This window comes from Otolemur garnettii, unplaced genomic scaffold, assembly GCF_000181295.1.
Source record: "Otolemur garnettii isolate 467f Iridium unplaced genomic scaffold, OtoGar3 scaffold00146, whole genome shotgun sequence".
In the NCBI taxonomy this organism is placed as follows: Eukaryota; Metazoa; Chordata; class Mammalia; order Primates; family Galagidae; genus Otolemur; species Otolemur garnettii.
In genome coordinates this window covers 2,815,067-2,840,143 of record NW_003852541.1, presented here as the reverse complement: position 1 = coordinate 2,840,143, position 25,077 = coordinate 2,815,067, and the positions used below count along the sequence as shown (strand labels likewise).

At 47.3% G+C, this 25,077-nt stretch overlaps 1 protein-coding gene across 1 annotated transcript in view; it reads left to right on the top strand.

The window, feature by feature from the left end:
* The window catches only part of ADAMTS2 (ADAM metallopeptidase with thrombospondin type 1 motif 2), a 254,955-nt gene that overhangs the window by 197,130 nt on the left and 32,748 nt on the right, over positions 1-25,077 (top strand). Inside the window, exons 5-9 of the mRNA XM_023518769.1 lie at positions 8,126-8,282; positions 13,056-13,161; positions 13,806-13,949; positions 14,619-14,751; positions 15,903-16,016. Coding sequence (XP_023374537.1) covers positions 8,126-8,282; positions 13,056-13,161; positions 13,806-13,949; positions 14,619-14,751; positions 15,903-16,016 — 654 coding nt within the window. The remainder of the gene's footprint in view (positions 1-8,125; positions 8,283-13,055; positions 13,162-13,805; positions 13,950-14,618; positions 14,752-15,902; positions 16,017-25,077) is intronic.

Sequence of the window (25,077 nt, the reverse complement as noted above, 5' to 3'; positions counted from 1 at the left end):
TCTGATTCAGCAGACTCAGAGGCCAACAAGAGTGACAGGCACCCCCACATGAGGTACCCCGTGTGGCCATGTGACTGTATCAAGGAGATGGGACTGAGGCAGGCAGCTCAGAGCCAGGACCAGGGAGGCCAGGGCAGGGTGTGGGGCTTGGAGCCGGACATAGTCCACTTGTCACCCAAGGCCTGTATAGGACTTTCTAAGCCTTTGCTGCTACCTGAGGACCCAATGGGGTCATCCAGGCCCCTGAAAGCTGTGCCTGAGATTCTGGGAATGTGCCTGAGATTCTGGGAATGTGCCTGAGATTGGCAATGTTCCCTTACCCTTTCCCTAGTTCAGATTCCTGCCAGCCCTGGGGAAAGTTCAACAAAGTGACCCTCCTGACCCCACTGACCTAAGGGGTCACCAAGCCCTTGCCTCTACAAGGCCCTCGGACCACACTGTTGGATCATTGGCCCCTTCGCACAAGACCATTGACCCCTTCCAGACCTGGCTGGGGGAGCCAGACAGGCTGACTAGGAGTAAACACTGCCCTTTTTAGGGCCAGGTCACCAGTGGTGCACTGGGATGACCCCAAGGGCCAGGGTGAATATCTGCCTCCAGCATGTGGAAAGGTCTGTGAATCAGCCTAGCAAGGAGGGTCTCAATGTGGAGACAGGTCAGCACTTACAATGGTCAGGGAGGATTCCTTTCCACATCCAGGAGTGGGCAAGGAGGGTGACTGGGGCCAGCCTGGGCATGGGGCCCCAAGACACTCAGGCATTGGGGCCAGATTTCATGCCCAAACAGGGGCCTTGGGCAGCAGAGCCACCCTCGGGGACAACCATTTTCTTAGGGCCCCATTCGAGGGGCCTCTTGGGAAGCCCATCTGTCTCTGTGCTCTGAGCCAAGGCTGATCAGTGGGTGAGGGTAGGTCAGCCCACACAGTGCTCCTTCTGTGAACTCTGTAGTAACCCCAGACAACAGCAGTCTTCTTGGGTCTGGCATTCCATGGATTCCTATGCTGAGATCAGAAGTTCTAAAAGCTGTGGAAAGCCTGGCCCCAAGTCTCGGAGGTCCTCATTCAATCAGAAAATGGACCGTGCAGCAGCCACCCAGTGCTATAGTGTGGACATGCTCTTCCACTCCCTACTACTCTGGAGGGCTGGTTCCTGAAGCTTCCCTGAGAGAGGGCTGGCTGCCCTGTGAAGTCCCAGGCTGGTTTTGCAGCCACCCCTGGCAGAACCCAGGGCACTGCTTCTTAGGAGCACCTGGCCCAGGCTCACTCCTTCCCCCACCCCAGCACAGTTGAGAGCACGTGGAGTTTCACAAAAGGACTATCCTAGAGGAACCAATGCAGAGGAGTAGGCAGCCAGGAGTATGGCACTGCAGGGCTGGAAGGGTGGAGGTAACCCGAGCAGCTGGTGAGAATGTGTATCAGTGGAAACAGGATATTATCTCGTGTGTTACCTCAGTTCTGGAGGAAGTGCAGATATGAGGAATAGAAGTGTCTCCTCCTCCTTCAGGGGAAAGCACAGTTGCCACACTATAATCCATGGTAAGGGCACAGAATGGTAGAGTCTTTGCTGCCCCCGGGAACCGGGATGTATCTAAGGGCTGCCTGCATGCAGGCTGGGTTGTGGAGGGGCTGGAGGAGGCTCATCCCAGTGGGTGATCCAACTGGAGCCCCAATAAACCCTGGGGGAAGCTGATGGACCACCAAGATATGTTGACATGCTCTGGATAGCAGCAGGGAGGCCCCAGGAGGTCCTGGAGAGACCTGGGGCTGGGCTTTTCTTGGCAGTCAGACGGCTCTGGCAGCAGGTGCCCACAGCCTTCCCACAACCAGCCCAGACCTCCCTCCTGAGCCCCCACTGCTCAGCTACCTGGATGTCTGGGCCCAGACATCAGTGTCTGTGAAGAGTCCTTAGAAGCATGTGGGGCCCATGGGAAGGCTGCCAACAGCTCTCATGAAGTGGGGTGGGGTGGGGTGGGGTGCAAGAGGCAGGAGTTTGTGGGTGTTTGTTTGGGGGGCTGCCATCAGGTAGACCTGCTTCAGCAGGGTTTGGGTCCTTTTGAAACTCTGCTCCAGCTGCCTAGCTTAGGTCTTAGACCGCCTTTGGCCTCAAGGTAGAGCTCTTGGACTGATCACCGAAAAGGGCTGCACCTGAGAAGCAGGAGAGTCCCTAAAGGAAAACTGCTGAGCTGTTCCAAGTAAGCACACTGGGTAGAAAGACCATCCCTATGACTTTGTCCCTGGGCTCTGTGGACGCCAAGTTCTCTCTCCCAAGCTTGTAACCCTTCCCCAGACCTCCTCTCTGCTTGCCACCAAACACAAAACCAGAAATCTGTGTGTCCCTGATTCCCCATCCAACCCTGTAACACTGAGCTTTGTGGCCCCTGTCTGTCACCTGGAGGTCCTGACCCTCCTGACTTGGCACCAGCCACATCTCCATCCGTCTCAGCTACCATTGTCCCCTCTCCCCTACTGACCCAGAGGGCTTTTTCTAAAATGCCCTGCCCCAGCGTCTGGGCACAAGGTTGATGATGCAGGCTAGCTCCTGGGCACCTATAGACCCAGCAAGGATGAATACCCTGTTGCCAGGCTCCTCTGTGCCCATCTGAGATAGGCTGGAATCTTGGGAACGCTGGGACATTGGCGGAGAGAGATGAAGCTTGAGCAACTTCAGCCAGGATCTCAGGGACAGATTGCATCCCTGGATTCCCAAACACTGATGTGAACCCCTTCTTGACTTTTCAGGGTGCCTCACTCCAGGACCCAGGATCCCTGGGACCAGTGCACAGGGACCATCTCTCGAAGTCCTACTCCCAGGGCTGTCCTGGCTCCAGTGCACCCTTCTTTACTCATGCCTGTGCCCTCAACCTTGCCTCTGTTTCTCCCTTAGGGGTCTCACAAGGCTAGCACAAATTCCATGGGGGCTGGAGGACACAAGTGGCAGTCTACCCTCTTGGGATGTGCGAAGAACAAAACAAGGCAAGAACAAAAACACAAATCAATATTTCAATAAATTATCTTGCCGCAGCAGCAAGATCACTTTGACTGCCAAGAGGGGTGGGAAGCCTAGCCTCAGGCAGAAAGTCAGTTCAGCCTGCAAGGATATGGAGAAGGAACTGTCCACTGGAGGGCCTTTATTCCAGGGGTCTCCAACTGGGGATTTGGGGCATGTGTTTTTTTTGTCTGTGGAACTTATTTTAGTGCAAGCCAATGTTTACTATTAGGCAAGCGTCCTTCTAAACTACAAATTTAATGTTTGATCTGAGAGGTCCAGTCTGGCAGCCTCAGGCCTCTGTCCTGCTGGTGCTGAGTGGGTGTCTCCCATCCTACTGAGCGTGGGCCCCTGGGTTTGCTACAGCCCCCACTCTGCCTTAGCACTTGCCAGCTTTCTTCAGCATGATAGGGAAATATTCCTCTGTACCCTTTACCCTCCAAAACTGAGAAATTTTTGAAAGATACACATTTTTCCTATGACCAACCTGCCTCTGTGACTTGTGTCTCCTGTCTTGCCCTGTTAGGCCCTTGGGCTTGTAGCATCCTCCCAGAACTTCCCACACTCTGCTCGCCAAAGACAGAGGGCCTCTCTGAACATCTCCCCAACACGCTTGTTCCCACCCTGAGTCAGCCTGGCTCCTGCTGGCATGGGACATACCAGCTGCTCCAAGATCAGCCACCATCCCTCACCTGCCAGCCAGTCCCCTGACTATGATATCCCCTATAGGAGGAAGTGCATTGTTCAGACTCTCTAAGCTGCAAGTGACAAAACACAAGTTAGAATTAGCTTTCACAGGAAGAATTTCTTGATGCATAAGTGAGACACAGTTGTGGCACACAGCCTCTAAGATGGTCTCCAGTGACCCTGTCTCTTGGTATTCATGCCCTGGTATAGTCCCCTCACTCTGAGCATAGGCTTGTCTGAGATTAGATCATAGACTGTGGCTTCCGTTGTGGAGGTGTGTTCATTCTCTTGCTGTCTCTCAGGTCACCTGGACTGGGGCAGCAAGGTGCTGAGGGTGAGCTGTGCTAGGGAGAGACTTCACATGGTGCAGTGAGAAGATGTCAGTCCAACAGCCTCTGAGGAAGAACCTAGCCCATAACCATATGAGTGAGCTTGGGAGCTTATCTATCCCAGTGGAGACTTCAGATGAGACTGCAGCCCCAGCTTCAGCTAGACAGCAATCTCAAACCTTGAGCCAGAAGAACCTAGTTAAGTTGCTTTTGAATTCTTTCTTCTACATACATATTTCAGATTAACATATAGGCATAGATGATTAGGTTATATGATTTGCATTTGTTAGGTAAAGTACACGTTTTGAGCCCTTCCCCCAGGAGGAGTGCCATATACCCTTACATTGTGCCCTTTAGATGAGAGCTTACCACACCTCCTCCCCTCTCCCCCTTCCCTGTTTCCCCTCTCCCTACTTGAATTTAATTGCCTCTTTTTCTTGTGTGGGTTTGTAGTTGTTCATCTTTTAGTTTCATGTTGGTACTGAGTGCACTGGATGTTTGCTTTTCCAGTCTTGTGATTCTTTACTTAGGAGCATGTTCTCCAAATCCATCCTAGATTCTTAAGGAAGCTGTGAGATGACGAATTTTTTTAGGTTGTTAAATTTGGGGGTAATTTGTTATGCTGCAGTAGATAATGTAGTAATATACTGACTCATGGTAAGCAGCCTTCAGACTTGGATGAACCCAGGTGCTAGCATGAGGATGCCAGGAATCCTCCTGCTTCACCTCTGAGCTATCTGTGCTCCAGGTTGAGGGAGGGTTCTCCTCCTGTGGTGCTGGGGGCCCAGAACTTGTAGGTCCATGGCCTCATGCCTTGTTGGCTCCGTGACCTGCTATATTTGAGTGCTCAACCCTGACCATCACTGTGGTCAGGAAGATGTGGTGCTGGGATTGGCCAGGCCTGAGGTCTCCTGGCCCTGAAGCTTGGAGTCTGGCACAGATTAAAGGAGAGGATGCTTCACCTAAGGGAGCCTGGGTTACCTGTGAGAAGAGGGCAGGCAAAAACCACTGTAGCCCACCGTGGAGGGAACTGTCTAATCCCCTAAAGGAGGCTCAGAGCCCTAAGAGCAGGCAAGTTCATCATAGCAATAATCTCCTGCTATTGGGGCTGGGAGACAAGCCTTGGAGGAAGCCAGGCCCAGCAAGACCCCTGGGTCCTGATGCTGTGGAATGGAAGGATTTGCACTCCAGTTGGGGATCTATAGTCATCTTAGATAAAGTAGTCACTAGTGACCTTTGTGCTGACTTTTTGATTTGGACCTGGGCTGGCAAACTTTTTAAATTTTGCTTTAAAAGATAATTCTTGTTTGGGTTGACTTTTTTGTTTTTTATTATTATTTTTAATTGACACATAATACTTGTACATATTTAATAGGGTAAAGTTGATATTTTGATACATGTAATATACAATGTGCAATGATCAAATGAGGGTAATTAGCACATTCGTGTCCTTGAATGTTACCATTTCTTTGTATTGGGAACATTCAAAATCTGCTCTTATAGCTATTTTCTAACATATAATAAAGTGTTAATTACAGCTCCCTGTAGTGCTGTAGACACACTAGAACCCATTCCTCCTAGCAAGTTGTCCATCTCTGTCTACTCACTACCCTCTGCTCTGTCTCCTCCCCAAGTCCTAGTAACCACGATTCTACTCTACATCTATGACATTCACATGTGAGCGAGAACATGTGGTTATTTATCTTCCCGTGCTTGGCTCATATCACTTAATAGAATGTCCTCCAGGTTCATCTGTATTTGGGCTGGCAATATGAAGCTCAACCAACCACAAGACCCCAAGCTCTAGCATCCGATCAAACCCTCCCACAGGGGTCCTTTCCCTCTCCTTGACACCGAAGTTCATTGGTGTCCCTCCTTGACACCAAAGCTCATTCTCTAACAGGTGAAAGTGAGAAAGCAGGTCGTCCTGCCTGACCCCTCCTTTAGAACCATGACCTCTCAGGGTTACCAGAGGCAGAGATCGCTTGGCTCAGAGGACTCAGGAGGTGAATTGGAGGGTCCAGTTTAGATGTGAGGCAGATGCCCACCCTCCACCCCCACCTTGGCTCCTCCTGCATTACAGTGGGTAAGGTTACATTGCCTGCTCTGGTGCAGAAACAAATAAGCTTCACATCTCAGCGGCTTAAAACAACAAAGATTTACTTCCTGCCACACTATCTACTGTGGGTTGGCAGAAGATTCTGGTCTTGTTGTCACTCAGGGCCTAAGGTGGCAGAGCAGCCACCATCTCAGTGTTTCTGGATCATGTACCAGAAAGGAGTGCTCTCTGAAGGGTCTCAGTGGGCAGTTAAATGCTCCAGCCAAGAAGAAACTCTTGCTACTTTGGCTGACAGCTCATTGGCCAGAGCTAGTCACACGCTCCTTCCAGGCATGGGGGGTGAGAAGTGCTCCCTGCCTCTCCAGCTTCCCCTGGGCAGTCTGTCTCTAAGCCAGTGTCCAACATGTCCTGATCATAAGATGTCTCACTCTGGCTTATGGCTTACTCCATTAGGACACAGTGACACTGGTTAGAATGAGCAGTCTCACCTCCCAGGAGCAGGATACAGAGTCTTCACAGTTGGAGTTGGAGTTGTGTGCTCGAGCCTTGGTAAACTATCTGCCGTCTTGTGAACCATGGACTTAGATAACACAGACACCCCTGTAATGACTTGCCTTTCCTGGCCTCAAACCTTTCTTTTTTCTTCTGAAACTACCGGCTTACTAACAGTACCCTGTCTGCTCTTCGATATTTATACACACGAAGAGAAATATGCAGCTATACTCTGTGTATGTTTATGCAAAAGGAGAAACAGGACATCTGCACGCATAGTTGCCAAGGAATGTGCTGTGTCTCTGTATTTTGGACATAAATTATCTGTGGATGGATAAATCCTTAAGGAGAAAACAATATATGTATGCTTAGGGCTTTTGGAAGGCCTCTTAGCTCTCTTGGAGGGAACGACTTCAGTGGCGGGAATATATGGTGAGAACAGAAGCCAGTGCCTACTATGAGGAGCATGAAGGAGAAAGGTCATGTGTCACTCACAGGAGCCTTGCTTTTGAGATAATATGGTACATGTTTTTTGTGAGGGTAGGGCAGTTTGGGGTAGTGGGCTGAATATAGAATTTGGTTTGAAGCTTCCTGGGCTGAGATCTCAATTTTTCCACTTCCTATGATGTAACCTGGAGCAAGCTACTTAACTTCTCTGAGCCTCAGTCTCCTGCCCAAGACCTCCCCCTTTAGCCCTGAAGACTAAATGAGAGGCAGGGCACAGTGGTTTACGCCTGTAATCTTAGCACTCTGGGAGGCTAAAGTGGGAGGATTGCTTGAAGCTGGGTGTTCAAGACCAGCTTGAGCAAGAGCAAGACTGACAGAGTGACACTATGATGTCTCAAAAAAAAAAAAAACCCCACAAAATGAGAGTGTCTGCTAACATCATGGTGCAGAGCGGGTGCACAGGGTAGTCTGTCCCAAGGCCAGGCTTGGCTTTCAGGTGTGCACATGTGCATCAGGACTCACAATGGAACGTGCTTGCTCCCATGGCTTCCTCTCCGTGGTTCCTGTGGGAATGGCCTTTTTGTGACTGTTTGTTGTATGGCTTCTTTTCTATAGCAGTTTCTTTTGTATAGTTTCCTTTCCACCATTATTTGGGGTTCTGAAAATATCTTCAAATGAAGAAAGTATCAGTTTATCTCCTGCTTCCTCTGGGCCTGCATGCCATTTTGGGATTTCTTTCCGCCACAGCCTGGACACTCCCAGAACTGTGAGTTTGTTGGGAAGGTCCTCAGAGCCACAGACAAGTGCCTAATGGAATGCAGGGGCTCTCAGAAGTGGGGTGGGGTAATGGACTTGGGGAGGCCTTAGATGGCCTCAGAGCTTTGCCTCCACTTCTGACCTGAGTGGTGACTTTGTGTGGAAACTCACACAGGTGAGTGTAGCTGGGGAACTTTTCCTTCCATTCAGACAAATGGAACCAAGTGGGAAGTGGGACCTGAGAGTGACTAGGCACAATGCTCAGTGCCATCCAGTCATAGTGGATGGGATCTGTCACCACTAGGCCCTTCTCAGCCCTCAGCTAGTCCACCAAATGCTAACCTCTGCCATCTCTCCCTGCCCTCCTACAGTCCACGAGCCTCATTGAGATTGGGAACCCTTCTCAGAGCCTGGAGAATGTCTGCCGCTGGGCCTACCTCCAGCAGAAGCCGGACACAGGCCATGATGAATACCATGATCATGCCATCTTCCTCACACGGCAGGACTTTGGGCCTTCGGGGATGCAAGGTGAGCCTCCCCTTGCAGAGCCACAGGGAGGAGTGAAGCTGGAGTGAAGCCGTGCAAAGCCCTCTCCTAATTCCTCCCTCATAGCCTTAGTCCAGGAAGAGTGTTGAGGCAGGGAGGACTGTGGCCACCTTTGCTGGGGAGAGTTGGGGTCAGTGCTAGTAACATGGCTCTCGAAAACCAGAAGGGCATTTACCACAGAACTGTGTCCCCAGGGGCCCAAGGAAGGTCAGAGGTTGGTGAAATGGGCAGAGTCTGGTCTTGGCAGCCTAAAGACTTGCCAGGGTCTGTGGCTGGGCTTCAGCATTATTTACTTCTCCTGGTTTCTAAAAAAACAAATTAAACAAGCTGCCAACCTTCCAAAGTTCAGAGATATTTTTTACATAAAGATTTAAACTGTGTAAAACCGACAGATCTGGGAGAAGAAATTTGCAAGTCTACAATAATAATTGAAGATGTTAATATATTTCTTAGGGACTAATAGAGAAACAGATGAGAAAATCGATAAAGATAAAGATTTGAAGTAAGCAACTTGACCTGCTTGGTGTATATAGACTCCTGCACCAAATCAACAGAGAACATACATTCTTTTTTGAGATAGCATCTCAGTCTGTCATCCTTGGTAGAGTGCCATGGCATCACTACCAAGTTAGTGCCATAGCATCAAACTCTTGGGCTCAAGTGATCCTCCTACCTCAGCCTCCCAAGTAGCTGGGACTACAGGCACCCACCATAATACCCAGCTAGTTTTTCTAGCTTTAGTAGAGATAGGGTCTCATTTTGCTCAGACTTGAACCTCTGAGCTCAAGCAATCCACCCACGTCAGCCTCCTAGAGTGCTGGGATTACAGACATAAGTACTGCACCCAGAGAGAATGTATGCTCCTTATAAGTGCATGTGAAAATGTATCAAACCAGATTGTGCTGGTTTGGGATATATTGGGAAATCTCAACAAATGTAAAAGGTTAGAGTATATTCCCTGACAACCCTGAAAAAGAAATATGAGAAATTCTAAATGTTTGGAAATTAAACAATACACTTATAAATAATCCTTGGGTTAAAGAAGAAATAATAGTAGAAATTAGAATAAGATTTTTAAAGGAATAATAATGACAGTATAACACATTAAAACTTGTGGAGGTAGCTAACACAATGACTAAGTTGATATTTATAGCCTTAAGTGCATTTATTAGAAAAATAGATTGAAAAGTATATCATGTGTTCCTCTATCTGAAGAAATTTGACATAGAACAACAATTTGAACCCAAAAAAGTAGAAGGAAGGAGATTATAAGAGCAGATTTTTTTTTTTTTTTTTTTAGACAGAGTCTCTCTACTCTACTTTGTTAGAGTGCCTTGGGATCATAGCTCATAGTAACCTCAAACTTTTGGGCTCAAACAATTCTCTTGCCTCAGCCTCCTGAGCAGCTGGGACTATAGGCACCCACCACAATGCCTGGCTGTTTTTAGAGATAGGGTTTTGCTCTTGCTCAGGCTGGTTTTGAACTGATTAGCTTAGGCAATCCACCTGCCTCTGCCTCCCAGCGTGCTATGATTACAGGCATGAGCCACCACACCCAGCCCAAGAGCAGAATTTTTGAAATGAAAACCAATAGTACAATAGAGGAAGCCAACAAAATTAAAATTTGGTTGAGGCAAGAGGATTGATTGAGGCCAGGAGTTTGAGATCACCCTAGATAACCTAGTAATACTCCCATCTCTATAAAAAAGATTTTAAAAAAATTAACCAGACATGGTGGCATACACCTGTAATACCAGGTACTTGGGAGGCTGAGGCAGGAGGATTGCATGAACCTAGGAGTTGGAGGTTACAGTGATTTGTGAGGATGTGATGCTACTGCATTCAAACCTGAGCAATAGAGCCAGACCTTGCCAAAAAAAAATTGTAAAGATATCAGTTTTATCCAAAGTGATTTATAGAGTCAATGCCATTACACACCAATGCAAGTTCAGTTCCACCAGAATATGTGAAGATATTGTCAAATTGATTCTAATATTATTTAGACATGCAATGGGCCAAGCATAGGCAAGAATAACTGAAGAAACTCAAAGTAGTTGATACTTCTGAAAATACAATAATTAGAGCACAATTTTGAGGCAAGACTTGATAAGATCCATCATTAGAACAGAATACAGAGTCTAGAATTGGACCTATGCATGCCTATGATTTATTACAAAGGAGTAGTAAGGAAAGACAGATACTTCAGAGTAGTAAGGAAAGACAGTCTTTTAAATAAATGTGTGGTTAATTGACTATGAGAACTGGGGAGGGGAGGAGGGTGATGAAGCCTGATAGCTCCACTTCACTCCATATATAAAGAGCATCTCATGACTTTGAGATCTAAAAATATGAAAAGTGAAATAATAAAACTAAGGAAGGTAATATAGAAAAAATCTCCATATTTTTGGAATAAGATAAATTTTCTTTAAAAAGAGATATAAAGCACTAACACAATGGAACAGATTGATAAATGGTATTGCATTAACATTAAAAACAATCTGCTGGGGGAAAATATTTATTATATATGTACCTAAAAAAGAACTTCTAGGTACAGTGTCTCATACCTGTAATCTTAGCACTCTGGGAGTCTAAGACAGGCAGGTCCCTTGAACTCAGAAGTTTGGGATCAACCTGAGCAAGAGTAAGACCCATTACTATTAAAAATAGAAAAAAAAATTAGAGCAACATTTAATGGGTGCGTGTAGTTCTAGCCTCTCCAGAGGCTGAGGCAGGAGGTTGACTTGAGGCCAGGAGTTTAAGGTTGGTGTGAGTTAGGCTGATGCTATGGCACTCTGACCTGGGGAACACAATGAGACTCTGTCTCAAAATAAGTAAATAAATAAAATGATTTTTTAAAAAAGGCCTTATAATTAAAGTATATGAAGAACTCCTACACATAATATAATAATAATAAAAGACAAACAATCCAGTAGAAAAATGACCAAGAATATATGAGAAGGTCCTCAACCTCATTAGGGCAATGCAATTAAAACCACAAGAGATACTAGATACACTTAATAGAATGGTTTTAATTTGAAAGGTTGAAAATAACTCCCCTTTGAATGCAATGCAGCAGTTGATTTGTGATGAGCACTCTTTAGCTCTTTTGTCTGAGTGAGAGCTGTAATGGATTAGGACAAAATTTCCTTATAGGAGAGGGAATCCATATAACTTTTATATTAAGTGACCAGATCATTCATTTAAAAATGTTTAAGGGAAGATAAGGATTACTATATACGTTTTTAAAAATGAAAAAGATAGACCAAGATGGAAAATAAGACAAAAAGCTTGAAAACTGACTCTAGAGAAAATAGAGCTAATTTAAAGATTGGAAAAGAACATTTTAAACAGTAATATCCCCAGAATGTTTGAGAAAGTGTACCCATAAACGCAGAAGAGATTTCTATGAAGAATTAGAGGACAATTCAGAAATTAAGGATATGATGGATAAAATAAAAAGTTCAAAAGCTGAAATAAAAAGTTAAGGGCATTTTCCAAATTGGAGTAAAATACAGAAAGATTCAAATGAAAGAAGAGTTAGGACACTCAGAGGGTCAATCCAGGAAATACAATATCTATCTAGTAAGATTCTAGAGAGAACAACCACAAAATAAGAGGGAAGGAAACAAAGAAAAAAATAAAGATTCTTTTTTGAAATCTTATAGGCTTATTTAAAGCTACATAGAATGAATGAAACGTACACTGATGCACAAAGCACATGCATATATCATATGCAAAGAGAAGTCTCAAATGTCTACTCTGGCACCTTGACTAAACACTTGTCTCAAAATTTGCAGTCAAAAATACAGATTTTCCTGATTATTCTAAGGGAAAAAGACAATGGTTAGATTGCAATGGTTCTTTTTTTATAGACAAGTCTAAAAGCCAACATAGCCCAAGCCCTGTGGCCCTCCTTCCCTCTCTATTTTTCTCTCAAAGTGCTAGGGGGCTCCCCAGTGGGTGATGGCGGGAGTGGGGGAGGTTAGGGTTTTGAGAGTTGGGGCTTCATGCTTGGCTGGCCTCTAGGACAACCCCTGGGGGTATAAACAGGCCCCTGGTGGCACCCCCAGCTCTGTGCCTGCTGTTCTAATATGTCCAAACTGCCTCCCTCTGTCAAGATGAGAATGGGGCTAGAAGCTAGATCCCATGCTCCAGTCCCTTTGGTTTTATGTGAGGTCTCAGCATCATGACTTTCAGCTACTCTGCCCTGGACCCTGGACTGCCAGGTCCTACCTGTTGGCCCCTGATGAGACATTCCTAGGGTCAGTGTGACTCATTGGCTCAGCAGCCTTGCAGCCTCTGAAATCATGGAGATGGGTCTAGCCAGGGTGTCAAAGACCCCAGAGAAACCAGGGGGATCCAGAGAAGGCCCCAGAGGTGGCTTAGAGGGTGTGATGCCAGGCAGGTGAGGGGCCAGGCTGCCTCTCTCTGGCAGAGAGCTGTGGGCCCTCAGTGTGGCGAGTAGGCAGGCACAGGTGGCAGGGAAGGGGACAGCCAGCAGGAAGCTGCTCAGGTGCGAGAAGCCCTTGCCTGTGAGACCTGCACTTAGAAGGGCCCCCAGCTGTAGTGTGGCCACCACAGGCGGGGAGTCACGGGCTGGGGTCTGCTGCCTGGGGTCTTCTGAGCTGTGTTAGCTGAGGGGTCCTCAGGGAGAAGCAGCTCTTGGGCATTAGGTCATTTGGGCCATGGTGGGTCTGGGTTGCCTCAGGGTGGGCTCTGAGCTTGGAGTTGGAGCTGCCTCTTGTCTCCTCCCAGGCTATGCTCCTGTCACCGGGATGTGCCACCCTGTCCGCAGCTGCACCCTGAACCATGAGGATGGCTTCTCCTCAGCATTCGTGGTGGCCCATGAGACTGGCCACGTGTAAGTGGCCTGGCCATCCTTGTGGTCGGAGGAAGGATGGAGCATGGAGGGGCCATGCAGGATCCCCTGCTGTCCCACTTCTCCGGGCCCTTGGGAAGGACAAGTCCTGAGTGAAAATCACTTGGGATATGATGCTCTGTGTCCCAGCTCTGCATAGGGCAGGCCCAAGGCTTCCTTTCTACTGTGGGAAGAAATCAAACAGAGGTTGTCCTATGGGCCAATGGGAGCTAGGGCTTTGCACTATTTATCCCATTCAAGTCCTCCCACCCCATGTTATAAAGAAGCCACTGAGTCTCTTGGGAGAGAGAGCCAGATGCGGGAAGCCATGGCTCCACCAGGTGTGTGAGCCCAGGACCACCTGAGCCCCTAAATCCCAGGTGGGGCATGCATTGATGGGAAGCTTCCCACAGCTGTCCTGCTGAGTAGGGAGTGGGTGCCCAAGACTAGAGGCTGCAGATGCCTTTGCCTCCACTGTGCTCTCATGAAACAGTGCCCCTCCTTGGGGGGCTGCCCACTGGGCACCGTTTCCCCACAGTGCCCACCTTTAAACGTGTAGTCCATGGAGTGGCTGAGGTGCCCTCCTGGGGTGGGGCTGGCAGACCTGGGCCCTGATGAGGCCCAGCAAGCTTCCTTGTCCCATATAGGCTGGGCATGGAGCATGATGGGCAGGGCAACCGCTGTGGTGATGAGGTGCGCCTGGGCAGCATCATGGCGCCCTTGGTGCAGGCCGCCTTCCACCGCTTCCACTGGTCACGCTGCAGCCAGCAGGAGCTGAGCCGATACTTGCAGTGAGTACCACCCATGTCCCTGTGGGTGACCCCTCCACCCTTGGGTTTTGTGCTAGGAGGGCAGTTGTCTCTGGTGACTCGGGGTCACCAGGATCCCCTGCTGTCCCACTTCTCTGTGCCCTGGGAAGGACAAGTCCTGAGTGAAAATCACTTGGGATCTGATGTTCTGTGTCCCAGTCCTGCATAGGGCAGGCCCAAGGTCTTCTTTCTACTGTGAGAAGAAATCAAAGAGAGGTTGTCCTATGGGCCAGTGGGAGCTGGGGAGCACTCAGTTTGAGTGCTCAGACCCTGGGTCTTCCAGCTTGATGTGCAGGTGAAGAGAGAGGGCAGGACTATGAAAGGAGTCTGAGCTCGGGAGGAGAGCCCCTTGTCAGGGGGAGGGGGTGTGGGAGGAGGATGGTGGAGGGAGTGTGGTCTGGAATGGCAGGGGAGCAAGGCAGCTACTCTAGGATTTGCACAGGACCCTGCCTGGACAACCGCTGCGGTGGCAAGGTGCGCCTAGGCACCTCAGATGAGAGATACAGCAGGGAAACTGAGGCAACACAGCAAAGGGCTGGGGCGGGGGCCAGGCAGGTCCACTTGGCAGCTCCAGAAGGGGCCTTACTGCCTCACAGGCTGGACAGCCGGCCGGCTGAAGGTTGCTTGTGGTGCCTGCCTATCCCCTCACAGCTCCTACGACTGCTTGAGGGATGACCCCTTCGCCCATGACTGGCCGGCACTGCCCCAGCTCCCTGGGCTGCACTACTCCATGAACGAGCAGTGCCGCTTTGACTTCGGCCTGGGCTACATGATGTGCACTGCGGTGAGTGGTGAGGAGGCCAGTGGGGGCAGCTCCAGGGCCAGGGTGAGGGCTGCCCAGTGTGGGGAGGGCGGAGCAGCTCTCCAAATGTGGCAGCACCCCCTGCACCCACCACTGCTTGCTCAGTAGTCCCCAGATCCCTCCTGGTGGGTACAGATATGGTCCTGGGTGGGATGCATGTGGGTGACAACAGGGCTGTGACCAGGGATCAGTGAGGGATAGTGGGAGTCTGGTAAGGCCTGCAGCAGTCAGGAGAGCTTTCTGAGGGACAAGAAAGGGAAGAAGACTAAGTAGGAGAGGTGGCATTCCAGAAGGGAAGGTCGTATGTGCAGAAGCCTGGGGGGAACGCAGAGTGCAGAGAGATGCCCTATACTCCCAGGCCCACTGAGGCAGTGTGGCCAGAGTTTGTGCCTCTGAGCGTCTGGCTAAATGCTCGTACCTACTGCGCAGAGGCAGGAAGCAAAGGAATCCCATTTACAGCTGTGGAAACCAAGGCCCAGAGAAATTAGGTAACTTGCCTGAGCCACACAGGGTGTAAGTGGTGGACTCAGAGCTGGTGCAGAGGCCTGGCTCCCTCCCTGACTGCCGGCAGAGCATGGCGGACTTCATTCTCAAGGCAATGGGGGCTCTGGAAAGGTTTGAATAGAGAGTGGCATGACCAGAGTTTTAGTCAACGTCTCAGGGCTGTCCTAGAGAAAGGGCTATCAGGACCGGACACAGAAAAGCCAGAGAAGAGGTGACTAAAGTTCAGGGGACAGAGGCCTTGGCTGGGTGGGCCTGTGGGAGCAGCACGAGCTTGGCCAGGGCTTCAGGAGGGAAATGGGGAGTCAGCAGTTGTCTGCAGAGCCCTGTAGTGACAGCCCCTTGAAGCCACCAGCACTTCCTAACCAGCCAGAGGGTGGCCACCAGCCCTTATGCCAGGACCTGACTCCATGAGGTGCAGCCTCCAAGGGTTGGCAGTGGAGGCCCCACCAGGGGCAAGGACACCAAAGCCCCCATGCAGTGTGGGAACGGTCCTCACCATTCCCAAATCATGCAGAGCTCCTGGCACCCACCAGCTGTATAGGCCTATGGGGATCAGGGGTGGGGGGAGGGCCCCCAGGTAGTCCCCTGGACTGAGAGTGGCCTGGCCAGCTGTTGGTGCTCTCTTCCAGTTCCGGACCTTTGACCCCTGCAAGCAGCTGTGGTGCAGCCACCCTGACAACCCCTACTTTTGCAAGACCAAGAAGGGCCCCCCCCTGGATGGGACTATGTGTGCACCTGGCAAGGTGAGTCAGGACCAAGGGCTCCTCAAGGGCGGCAGGGCAGAGGCCAGGAACCCTGAGGTGCACGGATTGCCAGGGACAGGTCCTGCAGTGGTGGTGGGGTGCCCTCTCAGGGGACCTCCACTGCCCTTTCCTTCCCCCTTTTGAATTGCTCCCCATACTTGACACACCTGAGCATCTAATGCCAGACGAACCTAGCAGCTCCAGGCTCCTGCCTGTGCTTCAGGCCCTCAGGAGTTCCCCCTCTGAGGGGCAGTTTCGGGGTCTTAGCAGCCTTCTATCACTTTCTGCACAGTGAGAGTGACTGTGAGTCAGCTCACCTTGAGGCCAGGATGGGGTCTAATGACCCGTGGTCCCCAGACCCAGCATGAGGCTTGGCCTCTCCATCTCCAGGGCCTCTGTGTTTGTCCCTTTTGTGCAGGCGTATCCCTCAGGGTAACTCAATGGCTGCCCAGGCCCACTCCCACTCTCTGGTGACCCCACAGAAAGAAGGCTCTGTCTACCCTTTCAACCCCCCACACCCAAACTCCAGGCCTGATCTTATTGGTTTGTATGAAACCTCATGCCCGTTCTTTAGCGAGTCATTTGCCAGGGTGCTGGAACCTGCAGGGGATCCTGAGCCTGGGGGGTGTTTTGGTAACACTCCAGAGGCCCCGAGCTGCCCTCTCGCCTCCTGCCACAGGAGTTCAGTGGAAGGAGCAGAGGTGCAAGCAGGGGAAATGCCAAGTTGGAGAATGATACCTGCTAAGCATGGCACCCCACACCGTGGGCAGAGGAGGCGCGTGGAGTGGGAGGTGGGTCCTGCACAGGGGGCTGGCCCAGGGAGCAGGAGCAGGGAGTGCCCATGAGTGGGGGGTGGCTGGCCTATACCCTAGCTGCTTCTGTGGGGAATAGAAGGGGGTTCTGGTGAGGAGGATGGAAAGATGTGACCAAAGTGTCCCCTCCTTCCTGAAAGAAACCACTGACCTGGCCACAGCCCTACTCTCTGCCATGGTAGGACCCTTTGCATTGAGCCCAGTACATAAAATTGCCATTGAAAAAAACAGAGCTGTACAGACTGAGGGGTGAAGCTGGGGCTCGCTCAGCCTCCCTGGTTTTGGGAGAAGCACAGCCTGAAACTGACCTGATCTGGGGATAGAGGGTGTGTGTTAGGGGAACAAGGGAGCGGCTGGAGCTATGTGGATCTGTGTGTGTTAAAGGCTTGCTTACTATTACAGTGGGGTGTTACATCTGGAAAGCAATTATCCCCCTTCCCTCACCCTGCAAGAAGAGCCAAAGGAGCCAGGAGACAAGGAGAGCAGGGAACAGGGCACAGCCTGGCCAGGATGGAGAAATAGCTGGTGGTCAGATAAGGCCCCCTGCACCTTCCCCACACCTCCTGCTCCCCAGCTGGCCTACCCGGCTTGCCTCTCCCTTTGGCTGCACTAACAAAACACTATAGACTGGGCGGCTTAAGCAGAAGAACTTTACTCCTCCCTGTTCATTAGGCTGGGATGGGATGTCCAAGGGCTGGGTGCTGGGATGGTGGGTCTCTGGTGCAGTCCTCTTCTGGGTCTACAGAGGGCCATCTTCCCCTCGTATCCTCACATGGTACAGAAACCATCTCTCTCATGTCTCTTATTACAAGGGCAAGAATTCAAGAGGGCCGTGACCTAATCACCTCCCAAAGGGCCCCATCTTCTGATCCTGTCACAGTGGGGGTTATTCAGTCTACAGTGCTGTCTTACCCGGGCCCTCTTTCTTGCCTGTCAGTTCCATCTTGTACCTCCAGCTCAGGGGGACACCAGCCAGCATTTCTGTGGGTTCTTCCCTGCCCCCCTGTGGTTGAGGGAGGCCATGAGGTAACCGTGGCCTAGGAAGGAGATGGCAGGATCCCTTGTGGCCTAGAGACAGGCCTCTCTGACCACAGCTAGCTCCTGCCCATGGCTGCCAGCTACGTGCCCTGCCTGGTGGGGTGCAGCCCCAGGCAGGAAGACCCACATAGTGGCAGCCTCTGCAGTCCTCGCATGGCCCAGATGAGTGTAGGGACAGGCCTGGGAGCCTTTCAACAGGCTGTGAAGGGTGACAGGCCTCTGTTAGGAAGGAAGAGGAAAGATGTGGGCAAAGTTGAGGGAGGAGGCAGACAGGGCAGGGCTCTCCTGAGAGAGGAGGACCAGGAAGGGTGACAGGGACACCACAGTCATGGACGCAGGGGCAAGTACCCACAGAAATGGCCAAGCCCTGATTACAAGAATATTCTGGGGTGTCCTCTCAGGGCCAACACTGGTGGGGAGAGTGAGGTCTTGCACAAAGGTGGTCTTAACAGACAGCTGAAGCAGTATCTATTTCACAGTCTTGACTGGCCATTGGCTATGGCAATCCCAGACAAGGGGCATGACTTTGGTCTGAAGGCTTCTCCTGAACAGGAACTCCATACTGAGCCATGAGCAACCAATGAGCTTCGCAGCTTGAGGAGTAAACGCCTTGGTCCTGGAGAGCGGTCCAGGTGGCACAGCAGAGTCACTGTACCAGATGCACATTGGGAGGGGAGGGGAGCAGCGGGCTCCCTAGGCAGGGGCATGTGCAGAGGCACAGAGGAGAGCCAGCAGGCTTGGAGCTTGGCTCAGAGAGCAACCGGCTCTCCCATGCTCGCGGTGAGGGAAAATAAAGTGAGATTTGGAGCCCTGATGCCAGGCACAAGGTTTGTCTCATCCTGCAGCGTGGGTAGCAGAGGGAGCTTACCATGAAGGTTATGATGCCTGAGCCTCTGGGCCCCTTCCAAAGGGCCTAGGAGGGGTCAAGCAACATGTTCACATGGTCACATGCAAGACAGAGATATTTTAACCAGTCAACTAAGGCCACTTCCCTTTTCACTCCTGTTTGCCCTGGACATGCTCTTCGTATGGGCTGGCATTAGAGTGTCTGTGGGCATTCTGCAGATTTGAACACAGAAATTGGGTTTGGGGTTATGTACTAGTTTATTGACCCGATTCTCAGTCTCCTCAATGTAGTGTTCAATTATGGTGTCTGTCCACGTGTCAGAATAGCTTCCAGAAATACTCACAGGGCCATGGTGCCAACCCACCCGGGCCATTGCAGAGTGTATGTCATGTGCAGCCTGTTCTCAGATATTCAGAGAAAAAGGTGCCTAAACTGTACCAGAGGTCGTGACTACTTAAATACTTGGGATAGTTTGTTTTCTTTGGGGGTTTGTCTCATAGATGGAATTAAACACAGATCCATTGTGAATATTTCTTTAGAAAATCTAAGTGTAGCATGATAACCTGCTTGTTTAAAAGCTGTGCCAGCCTCACAACACAAATTACAAAAAGTGAGGACTCTAAAATAAATTTGCAAAGACCATGAATGAAAATGAAATACAACAATGTAGATAAAGGCTTAACACACCATTTTAGCTGCAATTTTGAAAGTTGTTTTGGAATGTTTCAGTAAAATAAGGGAGAAATTATAGACTCTGATTCAGATGTGTATATAAAAAGTGTCATCTTTTATCATTGTCAAATTTATTTATTTAAGAAAGGAAAAAATTCCGATAAAAATTAATGGGGTATGAAACTGAAGCAATAAAAGAATGAGTGAAGGAATCAACAGGAACAATTCTGACTTCAGAAAGTTCCCTGTAACCAAGAGAAAAGGTTCCAGATCAAACCAGAAGCAGTTCTTCCATAGGTGGAAACCCCATACCAAAGAAGTAGCAGGCTCCTGGTGCTTTTGACAATTCAGTTAAGGAAGAGCAGTGCACGCGATGAACACAAGGGAAAAGCTGTCAAAACTCTTTCTGATTTGACATGAGATGTCGACAGCATCAAAGTTACTGTGACACTCAGGATATTGCCCCTACGCGGAGGACATCGACAGCAGCTGTTCCTGAGTGTTGCTAACCCACAGAGAGTATAAAGTCAAGCTCTGACAGAGAAAACTTGAAATGCCCTGAAATTCACATTCAAGGAAGGAAGCTGGATAGCGGTTTCTCCAAATTCACTTGTCCTAAATGTTCAGATGACATCACCAATAACGTCTTTAAATTACTGATAATTAAGAAAAAAGAGAAAGTAAATATTTCCCTCCACATGCTAGAGCAAGTGTTAGCAAATTATAGCACAGAGGCCAATTCCATCTGCTGCCTGCTGGGTTGGTTGGTTTTTTTCTCTAACAGCTTTAATAAGGTGTGATTCACATTGAAATTCACTCCTTTAATGTGAACAATTCAATGATCTTCAGTGTAGAGTTGTACAACCATCATGGCAATTGAATTTTAGAACATTGTCACTCCAAAAAGACGCCACTAGCCCATTAGTGGTCATCCCAGCACATCCTGCTCTAGCCCAACCCTGGGCAGCCATGAAGCCACTTTCTGCCTTATAGATTTTCCTATTATGGACATTTTATATCAGTGGAATCATATAGCATGTGACCTCTTGTGACAGGCTTCTTTCACTTAGTGGGTTATTTATAAGATTCATCCTCACTGGAGCATGTGTCAGTATTTCTTTTTGCTGAAGAATAATTACTTGTATATTTACCCATTATTGGTTCCACTCACCTATTTATAGTTGATGGACATTTGGATTGTTTCCACTTTTTGGCTATTATGAGAAACGCTGCATGAACATTTGTGTACAAATTATTATGTGGCTATGTCCTTTTTCTTTTATATATTCTTAGAAGTAGAATTATTGGATCTTATGGTAACTCCGTGTTTAACATTTTGACAGCTGCCAGACTGTTTCTCAAAGGAGTTTCATTGTGTTACATTCCAACTACCATGTTTCCCCGAAAATAAGACACTGTCCTATATTTATTTTTTCTCAGGAAGACACACTAGGGCTTATTTTCAGGGATGTCTTCTCTCTGCGCCGAAATGCATGGCATGGCTATGCAGATATGCTGCATAGCTGGGCCCATCACTAGTCTTATTATCAGGGGTAGGGCTTATATTTAACAAATGCATAGAAATCATGCTAGGGCTTGTTTGGGGGGGGTAGGTCTTATTTTCGGGGAAACACGGTAGCAGTGTATGAGGGATCAGATTTCTCCACATCCTCCCCCAAACATTGAATTGTCTTTATTATAACTTTCCCAGTGGATGGGAAGTATTATCTCATCAGGATTCTGATTTGCGTTTCCTAAAGACCTATAATGTTGATCATTTTTACATGTGCTTATTATCAATTTGTATGTATGCACATACACATACATATACATACATATCTTTTTGGATAAAATTCTGTTATGTTCCTTTGCTTATTTTTTGCTGGGTGTGGTGGTACTCTGGGAGGCCAAGGCGAGTGGATTGCCCTGAGCTCACAGGTTCGAGACCAGCCTGAGCAAGACTGAGACCTCATCTCTAAAATTAGCTAGGTGTTGTGGTGGGCTCCTATAGTCCCAACTACTTGGGAGACTGAGGTAAGAGAATCACTTGAGCCCAAGAATTTGAGGTTGCTGTGAACTATGATGCTACAGTGCTCTACAGCGGGTGACAAAGTGAGACTCTGTCTCAAAAAAAGTAAAAAAAGATCCTTTGCTTATTTTTTAATTGAGTTATTTGTCTTTTTATTATTGAGTTGTAAGAGCTCTATATATCTATTATATATTCTGAATACAAGTACTTTATTATACTTATCAGATAAATGATTTGCAAACATTTCTCCCATTCTGTGGGTTGTCTTTTGACTTTCATAATAGTATTGTTTGATTTACAAAAGTTTTTAATTCTGAAGTACAATTTATCTATTTTTACTTTTATTACTTATGCTTTTGGTATTGTAGCTAAGAAACCATTGCTATTAGGTCAAGAAGATTTATGTTTTATTATAAGAGTTTCATCTCTTACATTTAAGTCAATGATTCATTTTGAGTTAATTTTTGTGCAAAGTGTGAGGAAGTGGTTCAACTTCACTCTTTTGCATGTGAATATCTAGCTGTTTCATTAACAGTGTTGAAGAGATTATTCTTTTTTCATTGACTTGTTTTGGCTCCCTTGTCAAAAATCAGTTGACCAAATGTAGAGGATTAGTTCTAGTCCACTGATATATTTTTTTATCCTTAAGCCAGGACCACACTGTCTTGATTACTGTAGTTTTATAGTAAACTATAAAATGGGGAGGTGTCTCCCCACTTTGCTCTTTTTTCAATATCGTGTTGGTTATTCTGGGTCTCTTGACTTTTCATGTGAATTTGAGGAGTGGTTTCTCAATTTCTACAAAATTCTGGCTTGGATTTTGATGGGAATTAGGTTAGATCAGTAGATCTGTGTGCATGGGGAGTATTGGTGCATGAACGATCTCACCCATGAACATGAGCTACCCTTCCAAGTACTTAGTTCTTTAATGCCTTTCAACAGTGTTTTGTGATTTGTAGGGGACAAGTATTACAATTCTTCTGTTCAATTTATTCCTAAGGCTTTTTTTCTTCTCTTAGATGCTATTATAAATGGAGTTGTTTTCTTTAATTTCTTAATTTTTAGATCATTTATTACCAGCTTATTAAAATAACTTTTTTTGTATATTGATTTTTGTATACTGCAACCTCACTGTATTTGTGAACTCTAATAGTTTTTTTAGGGGATACTTTGGTATTTTCTATATCTATGATTGTATTGTCTGTAAATAGAGATAGTTTGACTTTTTCCTTTTTAATATGGATGCCTTTTATTTCCTCTTCTTGCCTAATTGTCCAGCTGTAATTTCCATTGCAATATTGCCTAGAAGTGGCAAGAGCAGACATCCTTATCTTGTTCCTGATTATAGGGTGCTCTGGTTTAAATGTTTGTGTCCCTTCCAAACTTCATGTTGGAACTTTATTTCACATGCAGCAGTATTAAGAGGTGGGGCCTTTAGAAGATGATTAGGCCATGAGGGCTCATCCTCTTGGATGAGATTAGTGGCCTTATAAAAGGACTAGAGAGAACTACCCAGGACTCTTATTTTGCACTTCCATCCTTTCTGCCATGTGAATACACAGTGTTAATCCCCTCCAGAGAACGTGGCAGCAAGCAGAAAGAACCAGTCCTCACCAGACATTGAACGTGCTGATGCTTAGATATTGCACTTCCAGCCTCCAGAACAGCAAAAAAATAACTTTTTACTATTTATAAATTACCTAGTTTTCAGTACACACTGAGGAAGACATAAGGGAAATGTATTCAGTTTCTTGCCATTAAGCATGGTGTGAGCTCTGGGTAATTCATAGATTTCCTTTATCAGATAGAGAAAGTTCTCTTCTATGTCTACTCTATTCAGTGGTTTTTGTTTTCATAAAAAAATGTGGGATTTTTCCAGATGATTTTTTGAGTCTTGAGATGATCATATGGTTTGTGTGTTAATTCCGTTAGTAGGGCTTACCTGTATTATGTTGATTTTCAGAGGTTAAACTACATTTCTGGGATAAATCCCACTTGGTCATGATGTATAACCCTTTCAATATGTTCTTGAATTCAATTTGCTAGTATTTTGGTAAAGATTTTTACTTCTATATTCATAAGAAATGTTGGTCTGTAGTTTTCTTATGTCTTTGGTTTTGGTTTTGGTATTAGGGTAAGACTAGCCTCAGGGAATGAGTTGGGATTCCTTTTTATTTTTTGGAAGAGTTTCAGAACAATTAATGTTTGGTAGAATTCACTAGTGAAGCCACATACGTCTGACTTTTTTTTGTCTGTGTGAAGCTTTTATGTTACTAATTTAATCTCTTTACTTTGTCCATTCCAGTGTTTTTTCCCCCCAGAAGGATTTGAGTTATTGCCTGGTGTCGCTTGCTTTCTGCCTGAAGAGCCTCTTTTAATGTTTCTTACGTGCCAAATCAACTAGCAGTGAATTCCTTTTTTGTTTACCTGGAATGCAGCATGATATCACTGTAGCTCACAGGAACCTCATACTTCTGGGCTCAAGGGATCCTCCCGAGTAGCTGGGACTACAGTTATGTGCCACCACACTGGCAGTTTTTCTATTTTTAGTAGAGATGGAGTCTCACTCTTGCTCAGGCTGGTCTGGAACTCCTGAGCTCAAGCAATCCACCTGCCTTGGCCTTCCAGAGAGCTAGCATTACAGGTGTGAGACACTGCACCTGGACTCCTATATTAGTTTTGATAATGCTCTGGGCATATAATTTGTTCTACAGTATTGGTCCAATTAAATTCTAGACTGTTCACAGGGTCAGGGTGTTTCCAATCTCTGAGGCTTACTCAGACCTTCTGAGGGCTCTTAGTTGACTTTGTCCTTGCTTCTCACTGTTAAGCCTCTACAGGGGAGTATCCTTAATCCAAAAATTCAAAATCCCAAATACTTTGTGGTTTCAGACATTTGAAATAAAGGATACTCAATCTGTAATTGGTTTATCATTTTATTTGTTGCTACTAATATCATGGAACTATTGGTTTCTTTTTAATTATTCACTACCAAAATCTCTATTTTTTATTTTATTTTATTTTTTATTAAATCATAGCTGTGTACATTAATGCAGTCATGGAGTACAGTGTGCTGGTTTTATATACAATTTGAAATATTTTCACCAAACTGGTTAACATAGTGTTCATGGCATTTTCTTAGTTATTGTGTTAAGACATTTATATTCTGCATTTAGAAAGATTCACATGTACCCTTGTAAGATGGACCATGGGTGTGCTCCCACCAATCACCCTCCCACCACCCGTCCTTCCCCCTCCCCTCCACTCCCCCTCTCTGCCATCCCCATATTCTTGGGCTATAATTGGGCTATAGCTTTAATATGAAAGCTATAAACTAGTTTCATAGTAGGGCTGAATCCATTGGATACTTTTTCTTCCATTCCTGAGGTACTTTGCTAAGAAGAATATGTTCCAGCTCCATCCAGGTAAACATGAAGGAGGTAAAGTCTCCATCTTTCTTTAAGGTCTTTAAGGCTGCATAATATTCCATGGGGTACATATACCACAATTTATTGATCCATTCGTGGCTCTATGGGCACTTGGGCTTCTTCCATGATTTAGCAATTATGAATTGGGCTGCAATAAACATTCTGGTACAAATATCTTTGTTGTAATATGATTTTTGGTCTTCTCGATATATACCTAGTAGAGGAATTGCAGGAT